This window comes from Suncus etruscus, chromosome 7 (assembly GCF_024139225.1).
Source record: "Suncus etruscus isolate mSunEtr1 chromosome 7, mSunEtr1.pri.cur, whole genome shotgun sequence".
NCBI classification, from domain to species: domain Eukaryota; kingdom Metazoa; phylum Chordata; class Mammalia; order Eulipotyphla; family Soricidae; genus Suncus; species Suncus etruscus.
In genome coordinates, this window is record NC_064854.1 from 131462275 (window position 1) to 131475284 (window position 13010).

Sequence of the window (13010 nt, forward strand, 5' to 3'; positions counted from 1 at the left end):
CATTTCCTGATACCATCATCTTCCAGATTTGAGCTAAAATTTAAACCATAGAGATGCTGGTAGGACTCCCCTGTTGACTTCTGTGAAGAGGGAAAGAGAGAGAAGAAAATCTACTTCTTTCTCTCTGTCCACCGCTGCTGCTCTGGGAAAACTTGAGAGATCTAGAACTGGAGAGAGACTTCAGTGAGCTCCTGTACAGACGTGTGTCTCACCAGCCACAGGAAGCCGCCTGCAAGGTGCACCTGACACCCCCTTGTTGTGCATGGCATGGGAGATGATTCCTTTCCCTCTCCCCCAATTTTTCGGGGAGCCATGAACTCAGGCTGGAGCGAAGAATCGCTCTTCACTCCAGGTTGCAGGAAAGGAAAATTGGCCCCAGACCTTCCCCAGGCCTTTTGGATCTGTCACCTTTCCCTCAGAAAAAAGAAAGTTTTGTTTTGTTTGGTTTGGTTGGTTGGTTTGGTCTTTGGGCCACACCCGGCGGTGCTCAGGTGTTACTTCTTGCTCTGCACTTAGAAATAACCCCTGACAGGCTCAGGGGACCAAATGGGATGCCGGGGATCAAACAGGGTTGGTCTCAGGTCAGCCGCATGCAAGGCAAATGCCCTACGGCTGTGTTATCGCTCCAGTCCAGAAAAAAGAATTTTGGTAGGAGACAAGCAGTGAAGTAAAAACTGGTTTTATTGGAAGTTCTGAGGAAGGGGAGGGCGAGAGGGAGTAACTCACTCAAGAGAGCATGTGAGCTTTCCAAAGGTGGACTGAACCTAAAATACACATCGCAGAGGGAGAAATTGCAGGTGTCAAGTGCTCAGACAGCAGAGCAACACATGAAGTGGCTTTCTTTGTTCAAGGGGCATTTAGAGGTTTTCTCCAAGCTGCACCCACGTGAGCTTTCCACCGAGGAAAGAACTGGGAGTAGGTCTTCTGGGGCATTCCTTTCCTGGCGCTTTTCTCAGGGGGTGCCGCCTTCTTTGGGTCTTGGCTGGCACCAGGTAAAGTTCTTAGCAGGCCTCAGTTTCTGGTTCCAGAGTGGCTTCTTTCACCCTTAGGTCTAGTGAGTTTTATTTCTTCCCAAGAACTGACTGCTGAGGGGCTGGGTGTGTGTTCTTTCCTTATTCAACCAGCCTTTCTCAATAGCACCTCAATTTGCCTTTTTAGGTGGGGGGGTTTTCACACCTAGTGGTGCTCGGGTTACTCCTGGCTCTGCCCTCAGAAATTGCTCCTGGGGGCCGGGAAGGTGGCGCTAGAGGTAAGGTGTCTGCCTTACAAGCGCTAGCCAAGGACCGCGGTTCGATCCCCCGGCATCCCATATGGTCCCCCCAAGCCAGGGGCGATTTCTGAGCACATAGCCAGGAATAACCCCTGAGCGTCAAACGGGTGTGGCCCAAAAACCAAAAAAAAAAAAAAAAAAAAAAAGAAATTGCTCCTGGCAGGCGTATAAGATGACCCCCTAATTTTGCAGTTAAAACATAGGTTTAGGCCTATATTCGCTGTATCAGACTGAACATTCCTGTGCTACAACTGTATGTACCACAGTGAGCCAATCACAACAAGCAAAGGTTCAGAGGTTCTACTGTCATAGACTTCCTCTCTGACTCTGGCCAATCTGAGCAGGCTTTTTACAGTGTAGATTCGGGTCCAGAACACTGTCTAATTTGCATGCATCAAAAGCCTGCTTGGATTGGTGAGTTAGAGAGGCGGTCCAGCCTGAGCAGCCTTGCAGTGATTGGTTCAGGATTGAGTTGGAAAATTCGTTTTGTGGCAATATTCAGACAATTTTCGTTTAGCGGCATATTGAAACATTTTTCGGGATATACTCGGCGTATAAGACAACCACCGATTTTCGGTTGACTTTTTTTTGTTTTAAAGATCGTCTTATACGCCGGAAAATACAGTAACCCCTGAGCACTGCTGGGTGTGACTCCCCACCCCTCAAAAAAAAAAAGATGTGTGCATTGATAATTTATTCCTTTCAGAGTCTAACCTTTCACATATTGAGGAACATCTAGCTTGTTTTTTATTTTCTTCTGGACACAGTCTGGGTACAAGTTTTTGTATGAACAGAAGAATCCCTTTCTCTGGATCAGAAACACATGACTGGGTCATGTCATAGTGGCATGTTTAGGCATTTGTTTTGTTTTGTTTTGCTTTTGGTCACACTTGGAGACATTCAGGGGTTTCTCCTAGCCCTGCGCTCAGAAATCGCTCCTGGCAGGCTCGGGGGATTTGAACAGCTGTTCCTTCTGGGTCGGCTGCGTGCAAGGCAAATGCCCTACTGCTGTGATTTCTCTGGCCTCCTTCCTTTTTTTTTTTCTTCAAGAAACTACCATTATTGTTTCAGATTGATCACATTTTTACATCTTCTCTAATGATGTGGCAGTGATCTGCTTTATTGAACTTCTGCCCAGCCTTTGAGATCATTATTTTTTCATTTCAGCCAGTTATAATGATGTGTGGCTGTATCTGATTCTGATCATAAAGTGCATTTCCCTGATGCTTATAAATGTCAAACATCTTTTCATGTGCTTATTTGCCATCTGTATGTCTTTCGGAAAGAACATTTTCTGCTGTGGTTGGGTGGAGTGTTCTGTAAATGCTAATTAAATTTATTGGTCTGATGTCTACTTTATGTGACATTTCCACTTATTTTTGTCCTATGATTTATAATTGAGGCTCTCTCTCTCTCTCTCTTTTTTTTTTTTTTTTTTTTTGGTTTTGGGTTTTGAGCCACGTCCAGCAGCACCCAGGGTTTATTCCTGGCTCTGTGCTCAGAAATCCCTCCTGGCAGACGTGGGGGACCATGGGATGCCTGGGATTGAACCCTGGTCGTCTGCATGCAAGGCAAATGCCCTACCGCTGTGCTATCTCTCTGGCCCACATAATTGAGGTTCTTGGTGGGGGGATACACTCTCGTGAAGGGTGTGGTATTGAAACAGGGCACATTTGAAATACTGTCATTTCATGTAAAAATGCTGGCTAAAATTTAATTAAAATAATTAATTGAAAAATAATTGAGGCTTTCCACTTTCTTTTTAGGAATATATCATTCGTGTGCAAAGAGGAATTTCTATAGAAAACAGTTGGCAGGTAAGTGTTTTTGACAAAAAATTTTTTTTAAATTTTAGAACAAAATTCTGGCTTGAATAAGATGGAAATAAAAATCATATTTCCCTTAAATAGAAACCTTAGTAGAAGCCTCTGGTGTTGAGACAGTTATTATAAATGACTTTTCTGAACCCAGTTTGGTTGCATTTATATTGTCAGCCTGGGGAGGATCTCAGATTTCTTCTTCAGTCTGACCAGAGTCCATAGGGTGTGTAAACTGCCTGTTTTGTTCTAGAAATTCCACCCTCCTCCCCTGTGGCAGTGCTTTGGAGGTGGGGAAAAGGGGGGCAGGAGTTAGAACTCGTTCCCATCTGTGCTGACTTGCTGAGTGAGTGGACAAAGGTGCTAAGTAGGGATTATTTCTTTCCTGTTTTAGTGACTTGGACTACTCCCTCTTTTCTCATCTTCCCAACAATCCTAGCTTGTTCTTCATAGTTCATCTCAAACTTACCTCTTACCCGAAGCAGCTTCTGATTACAAGCATCCGTACTTTGTCTTCTCAGCCTGAAATTTCAGTCTGATATTTGGTTTGAATGCTTACCATCTTTATCATCTGATTCGAGTCCTTATTAAATGTTGGCCACACTCAACTTAGTGATAGAGCAGGTTGGAATTTGAGTCTTCTCTATGCTTAGCTACTGTTTATCATTGGCCTCTTATATTTATTTAACTTTTTTTTTTGGGGGGGGCACACCCAGTGACGTTCAGGGATTACTCCTGGCTCTTTGCCCTGAAATTGCTCCTGGCTTGGGGAACCATAGGGGACGCCAGGGGATCGAACCGCAGTCCATCCTGGGTCAGCTGCATGCAAGGCAAACACCCTACTGCTGAGCCACCGTTCTGGCCCCTTATTTAACTTTTTGATGAGTGTGTGATAACCAGGGCTAACAGCAATGTACTTCCACAAAAAAAAAAAAAAAAAAAAAAAAAAATTGACCCTTGATGCAGTTTTCCAGATTCAGCGCTATTTGCAAAGTATTTAACAGAAAGTAGTTGGTGAGGCCTTACCTGGGGAAATCAGATTCCCTCTGGATGAGTGGATGGATGGAGTCCTGGGTGGTCACACGCTAACACTTGGGAATCATTACTAAAGGCTGAAGTCAAACTACTCAAAAGCAAAATAATTGGGGCCAGATCGGTGACGCAAGTGGCAGGGCGTTTGCTTTGCACACACTAACCTGGGACAGACCGTGGTTCGATCCCCTGGCGTGCCATATGGTCCCCCAAGCCAGGAGTGATTTCTGAGTGCAGAGTCGGGAGTAATCCCTGAGCATCATCAGGTATGGCTCCAAAACCAAAAAATAAAAGTTCCACTGGGGAGCCACGGGGTGGGCGGGGGAATGATCAAACCAGAGGTAATGCAGGGACAGGGGTGGATGGAGAGCTGAGGGCACTTTGATGGTGGTGGGGTGCAATAATCTTGTATATCGAAATTGTAAAACGACAGTATTGTAACCATGATACCGAAACTATAATTTTGCAGAAAGAAAGTTCTTTACTTACCACTGACCATAGCGATGGTTAGTTAGAGGGCAGGAGACAGTAGAATGGTTAGGATGCCAGCTAACTTGGACCCACCCACTTTCTGCAACCAAGGTGGCCTCAATGGTCCCCAGCACCGCTGATCCCAAGCAGTACTTTGATCCTAGCATTGAATTGCCAGCCCGCTTGTCTGTGCATTGCCAAGAGTGAGTCCAGGGCCCATGAGCACCACTTGGGAGACCCACTTCACACAAAAAGAAAGGAAAAGAAAAATGCAGACGAGGAAAGAGTAGACTACGTGAGAGTGAGCATGAGGACAGATCTGGCTGTGCAGACTCTAGGGTTGGGAGACAACTGGGCAAGAATGAAATGAACCGCCAACCTTTTGCTGGATTTCATGTTCAATAATACGGTTTTTTGGGGGTAAATGTATAACATTTGGGAAACATTGCCTGTTTCCTCTTTCCAAATGACTAATAGCTAAGACAAGTAGTTGAGAACGTTAATTAAGCGTATAGAGATAATAATTTGACAGCATATGAAATCATTATGCTGTATACTTTCTGTGTTTGTTTTGTTTTGGGGGTCACACCCAGCAGTACTCGGGACTTATTCCTGGCTCTGGGCTCAGGGATCACTCTTGGCAGGGTTTGGGGGAACCATAGAGCATGTCGAGGATCGAACCTGGATTGGCCATGTGCGAAGCAGATGCTCTATTTGCTGTGCTATTGCTCCAGTCGCCTGTGCCAAATACTTTTTTTTTGTTTTTTGGTCACACCTGGCAGCGCTCAGGGGTTCCTTCTGGCTCCACACTCAGAAATCGCTCCTGGCAGGCTCAGGGGACCCTATGGGATGCCGGGATTCGGACCACCGTCCTTCTGATTGCAAGGCAAACGCCTTACTGCTGTGCTATCTCTCCAGCCCTGCCATATACTTTTTATCTGGGAAGTACTATATATGCCAATGATGGCTCAGTAAAAATGGAATTGGGGGGCCAGAGAGATAGCATGGAGGTAAGGCATTTGCCTTTCATACAGAAGGTCACTGGTTCGAATTCCAGCATCCCATAGGGTCCCCTGAGCCTGCCAGGAGTGATTTCTGAGCATGGAGCCAGGAGGAACCCCTGAGCGCTGCCGGGTGTGACCCCAAAACAAAATTAAAAAAATGGAATTGAACTAGTCATCCTGCAATAAACACATCATTAAAACAAATACAACTCTGAAGGACTATTTATTCTGAAACAAATCCATCATCCAAGTCTGTTTGCCTGAGTTAATCAATAAGAACTAGTTATAGGGCCTGGAGAGATAGCACAGAAGTGTTTGTCTTGCAAGCAGCCGATCCAGGACCAAAGGTGGTTGGTTGGAATCCCGGTGTCCCATAGGGTCCCCCGTGCCTGCCAGGAGCTATTTCTGAGCAGACAGTCAGGAGTAACCCCTGAGCAACACCAGGTGTTGCCCAAAAACCAAAAAAAAAACAAACAAAAAAGAACTAGTTATAAGCTCTACTGTCTTTAGTGCCTTGACCCTAGTAGGCTGATAAAATAAGGGAATCAGAAGAAATGTGAGGGGTCGGCGAGGTGGTGCTAGAGGTGATGTGTCTGCCTTGCAAGTGCTAGCCAAGCAAGGACCGCGGTTCTATCCCCCAATCCCCAGCGTCCCATATGGTCCCCCCAAGCCAGGGGCAATTTCTGAGTGCTTAGCCAGGAGTAACCCCTGAGCAGCAAACGGGTGTGGCCCAAAAAAAAACAAAAAAAAAAGTTCAGAAGAAATGTGGGTTGTTGTTTTGTTTTTTTCCAAACTCACAATACTGTTTCATCTTTTACAGATTGTCAGGAGATACAGTGACTTTGATTTGCTGAACAACAGCTTGCAGGTAAATATTTTAAAACACAATGATACACATTAATTGCATGGGGAGTCTGGAAACTGATTGAAAATGACAATAACAAGAATAAGTGGTTAGCGAATTTCCCTAACAAAGAAGGTAAGTTCAGACTTTCAACAGATGCTGTAACTCTTAAAAATATCTGTCAGTGGCAGAATACATGTTTCCCATGCATAAACTCCTAAATTTAATCCCTAGTACCCGAAAATGAAACAGAACGAAAACATATGTATAGTTCTAGATACAAACATGCGATTTGTAAGTCACTTTGCAACTGAGTTTCTGTGTATACTGCACGCATACCATAACTGTGAGGCGCTATATTTCCTCCTTTTATATATTAGGAATAATTAAGTGGATTGCTAAAGTTTTCCTTTTAGGTGCAATAATACAATGGGTAGGGCATTTGGGTTTCTTGTGGCCAAGCCAGGTTCGCTCCCTTGTACCCATATGGAACCCCAAGATCTGCCAGGAGTTACCTTTGAGCTCTGAGCCAGGAGTTAGGCCTGAGGTGAGGGCCAAAAATAAAATAAAATAAAATAAAATAATGTGCCGGAGAGATAGCACAGTGGTAGGGTGTTTGCCTTGCATGCGGCCAACCTGAAAGGGACCATTTGATTCCCAGCATCCCATATGAGACAATTTCTGCATGCAGACCCAGGAGTAACCCCTGAGCGCCGCTGGGTGTGGTCCAGAAACCATCAATCTACAAATAAATAAAGTTTAAAAATAAAATAGATTCTTCATTTAGATAGAAATGGGAGTCAGACCTCCACTGAACGAGGCTCAATATCAACATTCATTAGTAATAGTCGGAAACTTTTGGTGTAATTTTTTCCCCTTCTCTTACATTCATCATTCTAAGTCTCTTCACGTTAAACATTGCCAGCTTGGTGGCTCTGATGGAAACTGGGACGAGGTGCAAAGTCTCTCTTTTGGAAACGTAGTACTAAAAAGGATTTCAGGGCCACAGAGGAGCACTAGCTTCATAGGAAGTATTGGCAACACCACCGTCGGCGTACTCGGCAGGTTGGGCTTCAAGCGCCACGGATGTTGCTAGACCACTGGATTTTTGTCATAGGTCACTTTTAGTTGGGAATAGACAGCCCTTGAAGCCAGAGCACTTGGCTTAGGAGCAGCTCCACCCATGAATGAAGGACTACACCCTTCATCGGTGAAGAAGCGTCATTGCTTACGTGAAGTGAGTCATTTCTGTGCCTGTTCACAGAGGTCGGGACGACTGGCTGGGTTGCAACATGATGTCCCTTCCCTTCAAAAGCTCCATGTCTTACTAACTAGATTTTGGGAAATAGCATTTATAGGGCCCAAGCTTTAACATTATTTACAGCATGCTTAAAGCAGGACTGTCTTATTTGTCTTCTGATCAAATCAGCCCAGTATCTACAGAATTTTAGGTAGTCGTCATGTTGTCCTGATTTAATGCCTGTTTTACTTTAAAACTTTTATTTGCCTTGCATGCAGAAGGACGGTGGTTCAAATCCCGACATCCCATATGGTCCCCAAGCCTGCTAGGAGCGATTTCTGAGTGTAGAGCCAGGAATAACCCCTGCGCACAGCTGGGTGTTATCAAAAAAACAAACAAAAACCAAAACTTTTATTATGGTGTGTCCAGTCCAGTTAGAACTTTAGCAGATTACTCGCTTTGGCAGCACATATACTAAAATTGGAACGATACAGAGAAGATGAGCATGGTCCCTGCTCAAGGATGACAGGCAAATTCGTGAAACATTCCATATTTTTTTTAAAACTAACCACAAAGCTTTAACGTCTTCATTTTTGACTATTTTGTAGCAAAATAAAAGCACTTGAAAGGAAACAATACTTCCTTTCACGCATGAGTTATAAGTTGCATTTTTTGTTATGTTTTATGTTATTTATGTGTTGATTTTTATCAGTTTTGTGTAGATTTTGTTTCATATTTTATTTTATTTTTGTTTGTTTTTTGGGGCCATACTCAGGGGTTCCTCCTGGCTATCTGCTTAGAAATAGCTCCTGGCAGGCACGGGGGACCATATGGGACGCTGGGATTCAAACCAACCACCTTAGGTCCTGGATCAGTTGCTTGCAAGGCAAACACCGCTGTGCTATCTCTCCGGCTCCTTGTTTCATATTTTAAATTCAAATCCCACATTGTAAAGTTTGTACAACTGGTCCTGAAGATTTGTGTTTGGCTGCACCTGCATAAACTGCTACAAATAGAATAAAGAATTTCATAACCTATAAAAAATATTGGCAGAGATTATATACTCTATGATGAATCTGATTATTTTGTTTTGTTTTGTTTTGGGGCCACACCTGACTCTCAGGACTTACTCTTGGCTCTGCTCTCAGAAATTACTCCTTGCAGGTTAGAGGACCATATGGGATGCCAGGGATTGAACTAGGGTCAGCCTTATGCCACGCAAACACCCTACTCGTTGTGCTGTCATTCTGGCGCCCAAATTTAACTGATTTAATACTGTGTTAGACCAAAGCTGGCCCTGTGATGGCAGTGTAGAGAGAGCACGGACATACAATTGATCTCATCAGAGTTTTCTTCTCCACAAGTCCTTCCAGACTTTTCCATGTGATTTTTTTTTTTTTTTTTGGTTTTTGGGCCACACCCAGTAATGCTCAGGGGTTACTCCTGGCTATGTGCTCAGAAGTTGCTCCTGGCTTGGGGGACCATATGGGACACCGGGGGATCGAACCGCGGTCCGTCCAAGGCTAGCGCAGGCAAGGCAGGCACCTTACCTTTAGCACCACCGCCCGGCCCCGATTTTTTTTTTTTATGAACATTTGGGCATTTGCATTCTACTACCTGTTTTTATCTTATGTCCAAGTGAACATTTATTTGCCAGTTCTCAAGGAGGGGGAGTGATCTTTCACAGTATTCTTCAACCAGAGACAAATTAAGAATTGTAGTATTGGGGCCGGCGTGGTGGCACTAGAGGTAAGGTGCATGCCTTGCCAGCGCTAGCCTAGGACGACCCGCGGTTCAATCCCCCCCCCCCCCCCCCCGGCATCCCAAATGGTCCCCCAAGCCAGAAGCGACTTCTGAGCGTATAGCCAGGAGTAACTCCTGAGCGTTACCGGGTGTGGCCCAAAAACCAAAAAAGAATCGTGGTAGTGGGGCCAGAGAGATAACATGGAGGTAAAGCATTTGCCTTGCATGCAGGAGGTTGGTGGTTCAAATCTTGGCATCCCATATGGTTCCCCGAGCCTTCCAGGAGTGATTTCCAAGTGTAGAGCTAGGAGTAACCACTGAGTGCTGCTGGGTGTGACCCCCCAAAAAAACAAAACAAAAAGAAGAATTGTGGTAGAGATGTTTCTGAAATTGAAACTGCCTTCAAGAATAGGGGTGTCTGGAGTGGGAAGAAGGGTTTAGTTACCATTTGTTCTTGATTAGGATATTAAGGTTGAATCTCTGTAATTGTTGAGTTATGGACTTTTTAATGGAAACTTATTTTTGCTTCAGTATAATTTTCCCTTTAAAACGGGCACTTTCAAAAAAATAAATAGGGGCCGGAGAGATAGCATGGAGGTAAGGCATTTACCTTTCATGCAGAAGGTCATCGGTTCGAATCCCGGCGTCCCATATGGTCCCCCGTGCATGCCAGGAGCAATTTCTGAGCACAGAGCCAGGAAAAACCCCTGAGCATTGCCGGGTGTGACCCAAAAACCACAAAAAAAAAAAAAATAAAAAAAAAAATAAAATAAAATAAAGTGGGTACTTTCTGTGCACGTCTTATTTCAAATGCAAAGATCCACACGTATTGATGTTGGCTTATGTTGGGCAGGATATAGCCAGACATCATTTCAGTGGGTGGCTTTTCTAGATCCAAGTAAACAAACAGAAAAAAGAACATACAGCTTTTTGCCAACAGAATAATTTCAAAAAGCAGTCTTCACAAAACCGACCTAGAAGGGCTCGAAAACCACCAAATAAAACGATGACTATGATTTTCAGTGTCTGATTACCCTCTGATAGATAAACGAGTTCTTGCTGAAGAAGGGGAAATATAATACACATAAGCAAAGACTGAGGCTAATAGGAAAAAAATGCCTACATAAAAACACTCCGGGATATAAAATTATATGTACAGCATAGCATCATTACATAATCTGTGTCAAAAAAAAGATGGAAGGGAAACATGCCAAAAATGTTCACAAGGATGGTGACCAAAGTGGTAGGATTATGAATTCTGTTCTATTTTATTTTTTCTTGGTACTTTATACTGTTCTGAACTTTCCAGGTTCTCTACAAACAGCTTATAGAAAACAAACTTTTATTTTAGCCATTTTCTATTTTACCATGCTAAATTAAATTACAATGAAAAAGAATAAAGGGACTGAAGGGATTTAGCACCACAGTAAGGCATATTTGCCTTGCATGCAGACGACCTGGGATGGACTCGGGTTCCATCCCCGGCATCCCTACCTCCATGCTATCTCCGGCCCAAAATACTGTGGTTAGGTTGGGATGTGACTCAAGGCAGAACGTGGGCCGCACATATAAGTGAGTCTCAAATTGTGATCCCTGGCACCATCAAAACACCGAGTGATTTGGGATTCTATGTTATATCTTATTTGGAAATGGCATGAATCCAATAGCTTTTTATTTTTTTCTCTCTAAATAGATTGCAGGCCTAAGCCTACCTCTTCCTCCCAAAAAACTGATTGGTAACATGGATCGTGAATTCATAGCTGAGAGGCAGAAGGGCCTTCAGAACTATCTCAACGTCATCACCACAAATCACATCTTGTCTAATTGTGAGCTGGTTAAGAAGTTTTTAGATCCCAACAACTATTCCGCAAACTACACTGGTAAGCAAGGGGATCTCTGTGCTGTGGTCACGAGGCAGGAGGGCTCTGTTTTTTCCTGGAGGTGATGTCTGAGCGAGAAGCTCTGCTTCCAGAAGAGAGATGTATGCTCTTGCTATAGAGCATTATTCACTTACGAATATGTAATTGTGTGTGGTTATACAAGGAAGTAATACTTCTGGGGCCAGAGCAATATAATAGTGGGTGATATCTTGCTTTCCGTGCAGCTGACCCAGATTTGATCCTCGGCATCCCATGTGGTCCCCCTGAGCACTGCCAGGAGTGATTCTTGAATGTAGAGCCAAGTGTAAGCCCTGAGCATCACTGGATTTCACCCAAAACCTCCCTTCCCCACCAAAGTAATACTTCTGGGGCCAGAGATAGAGTATAGGTTTAGGCATTTGGTTTTTTCGTTTGGTTGGTTGGTTTTGGTTTTCGGGCTACACCTGACGGCACTCAGGGATTACTCCTGGCTCTGCTCTCAGAAATTACTCCTGGCAGGCTTGGGGATGCCAGGGATTGAACTGGTTCGTCATGGGTTGGCCAGGTTCAAGATAAATGCCCTACCACTGTACTATTGTTCCATCCCAGGTTTAGACATTTGTGACTCAATTCTATTCCTGGCATCACATGATCCACCAATCATGTGTGGAGTTACCCTTGAACAAAGAGCTGGAAATAGCCCCTATTTTGAGGTGTGATTCAAGATATAATTAAAAAGAGAGGAGAAAGACTCTAACATGCTCATAATATCTACACAGAAAAAATATGGATGGGAGCTTTTGTGTGTATATACTTACAGTCTTTTCTTTTTTATCTTCTTTGACAAAAAAGAGAGCACATCATACATAGTTAGCTATATAGCCATCTCAACATGATTTGTATTTAGCTATATTATGATGGTGGTGGTAATGGTGGTGCTTGGGTTTGGGGAGCAGGGATATACTCAGTAATGCTGGGTTTTCCAGAGATTGAATTTGGGCATCTCACCTGCAAGCTTGTTACCCTCCCCTTGAGCCACGTTCAAAGCTAATGGCTGTGTTTTTATGTTTATACCTCATAGTATGTCTTGGTTCTCTAGGAATTATTTTAGACACAGACACGAGTGCTAGAGAGATAGTACAGCAGGTAGCCTTGTATACAACCAATGCAAGTTTGATCCCCATCATCACATATGGTTCCCCAAAGACAACCAAGAGTGAGCCCTGAACACAGAGCCAGGAGTGAGCCCTGAGCACTGCTGGGTGTGGCCCCAAAGTAAAACACCACCACCAACACACAACCATGCGTCTGTGACCCTCCCTTAGAACCACTCTGGGCACACACAGCCCACAGTGGTTATCTTACTAACTTCCTTTCCTAGATCATAGCAGCCATTGGGAACTTGGGTGAAAGTAGCTTCCCTTCCTGTGCCAGTTACACGCTAAGCTAGAAGCTTGGTGTCAGCAGAGAGAGTGGTTAAATATTTACTACAGTCTGCAATGCAGTGGTTTTCCAGGGACCCAGCAGAGACCTAGAGAAATAGTTGCAGAATTGAATCAGGGACTAGAATTCAACTCGGTTGCTCTGAGAGCTAAACTGTGCTTAGTGTGTTTCTGCAGAAGACTTTGAATTTTATCAGTTAACCAGTTTCCTTGCTAAGAGAATGAATTGTTTGCATGTTACTCTGTGAGTTCTGAAAACATTACCTTTTAAGTAATTAGAAGGCACTT

General features: G+C 44.0%; 1 protein-coding gene and 1 non-coding gene across 8 annotated transcripts in view; both read left to right on the forward strand.

Moving 5' to 3' along the window:
- Nucleotides 1-13010, forward strand: part of PXK (PX domain containing serine/threonine kinase like) — a 94876-nt gene that overhangs the window by 35180 nt on the left and 46686 nt on the right. For all 7 annotated transcript variants that reach the window (XM_049776196.1, XM_049776197.1, XM_049776199.1 and 4 more), the window contains exons 2-4: nt 3037-3087; nt 6415-6462; nt 11115-11301. In XM_049776196.1, the coding sequence (XP_049632153.1) occupies nt 11163-11301 (139 nt within the window). In that variant the 5' untranslated portion in view covers nt 3037-3087; nt 6415-6462; nt 11115-11162. The remainder of the gene's footprint in view (nt 1-3036; nt 3088-6414; nt 6463-11114; nt 11302-13010) is intronic.
- On the forward strand, nt 8133-8235 carry LOC126015190 (U6 spliceosomal RNA). The gene has a single exon (XR_007498080.1). It is a non-coding gene; the product is annotated as a U6 spliceosomal RNA (small nuclear RNA).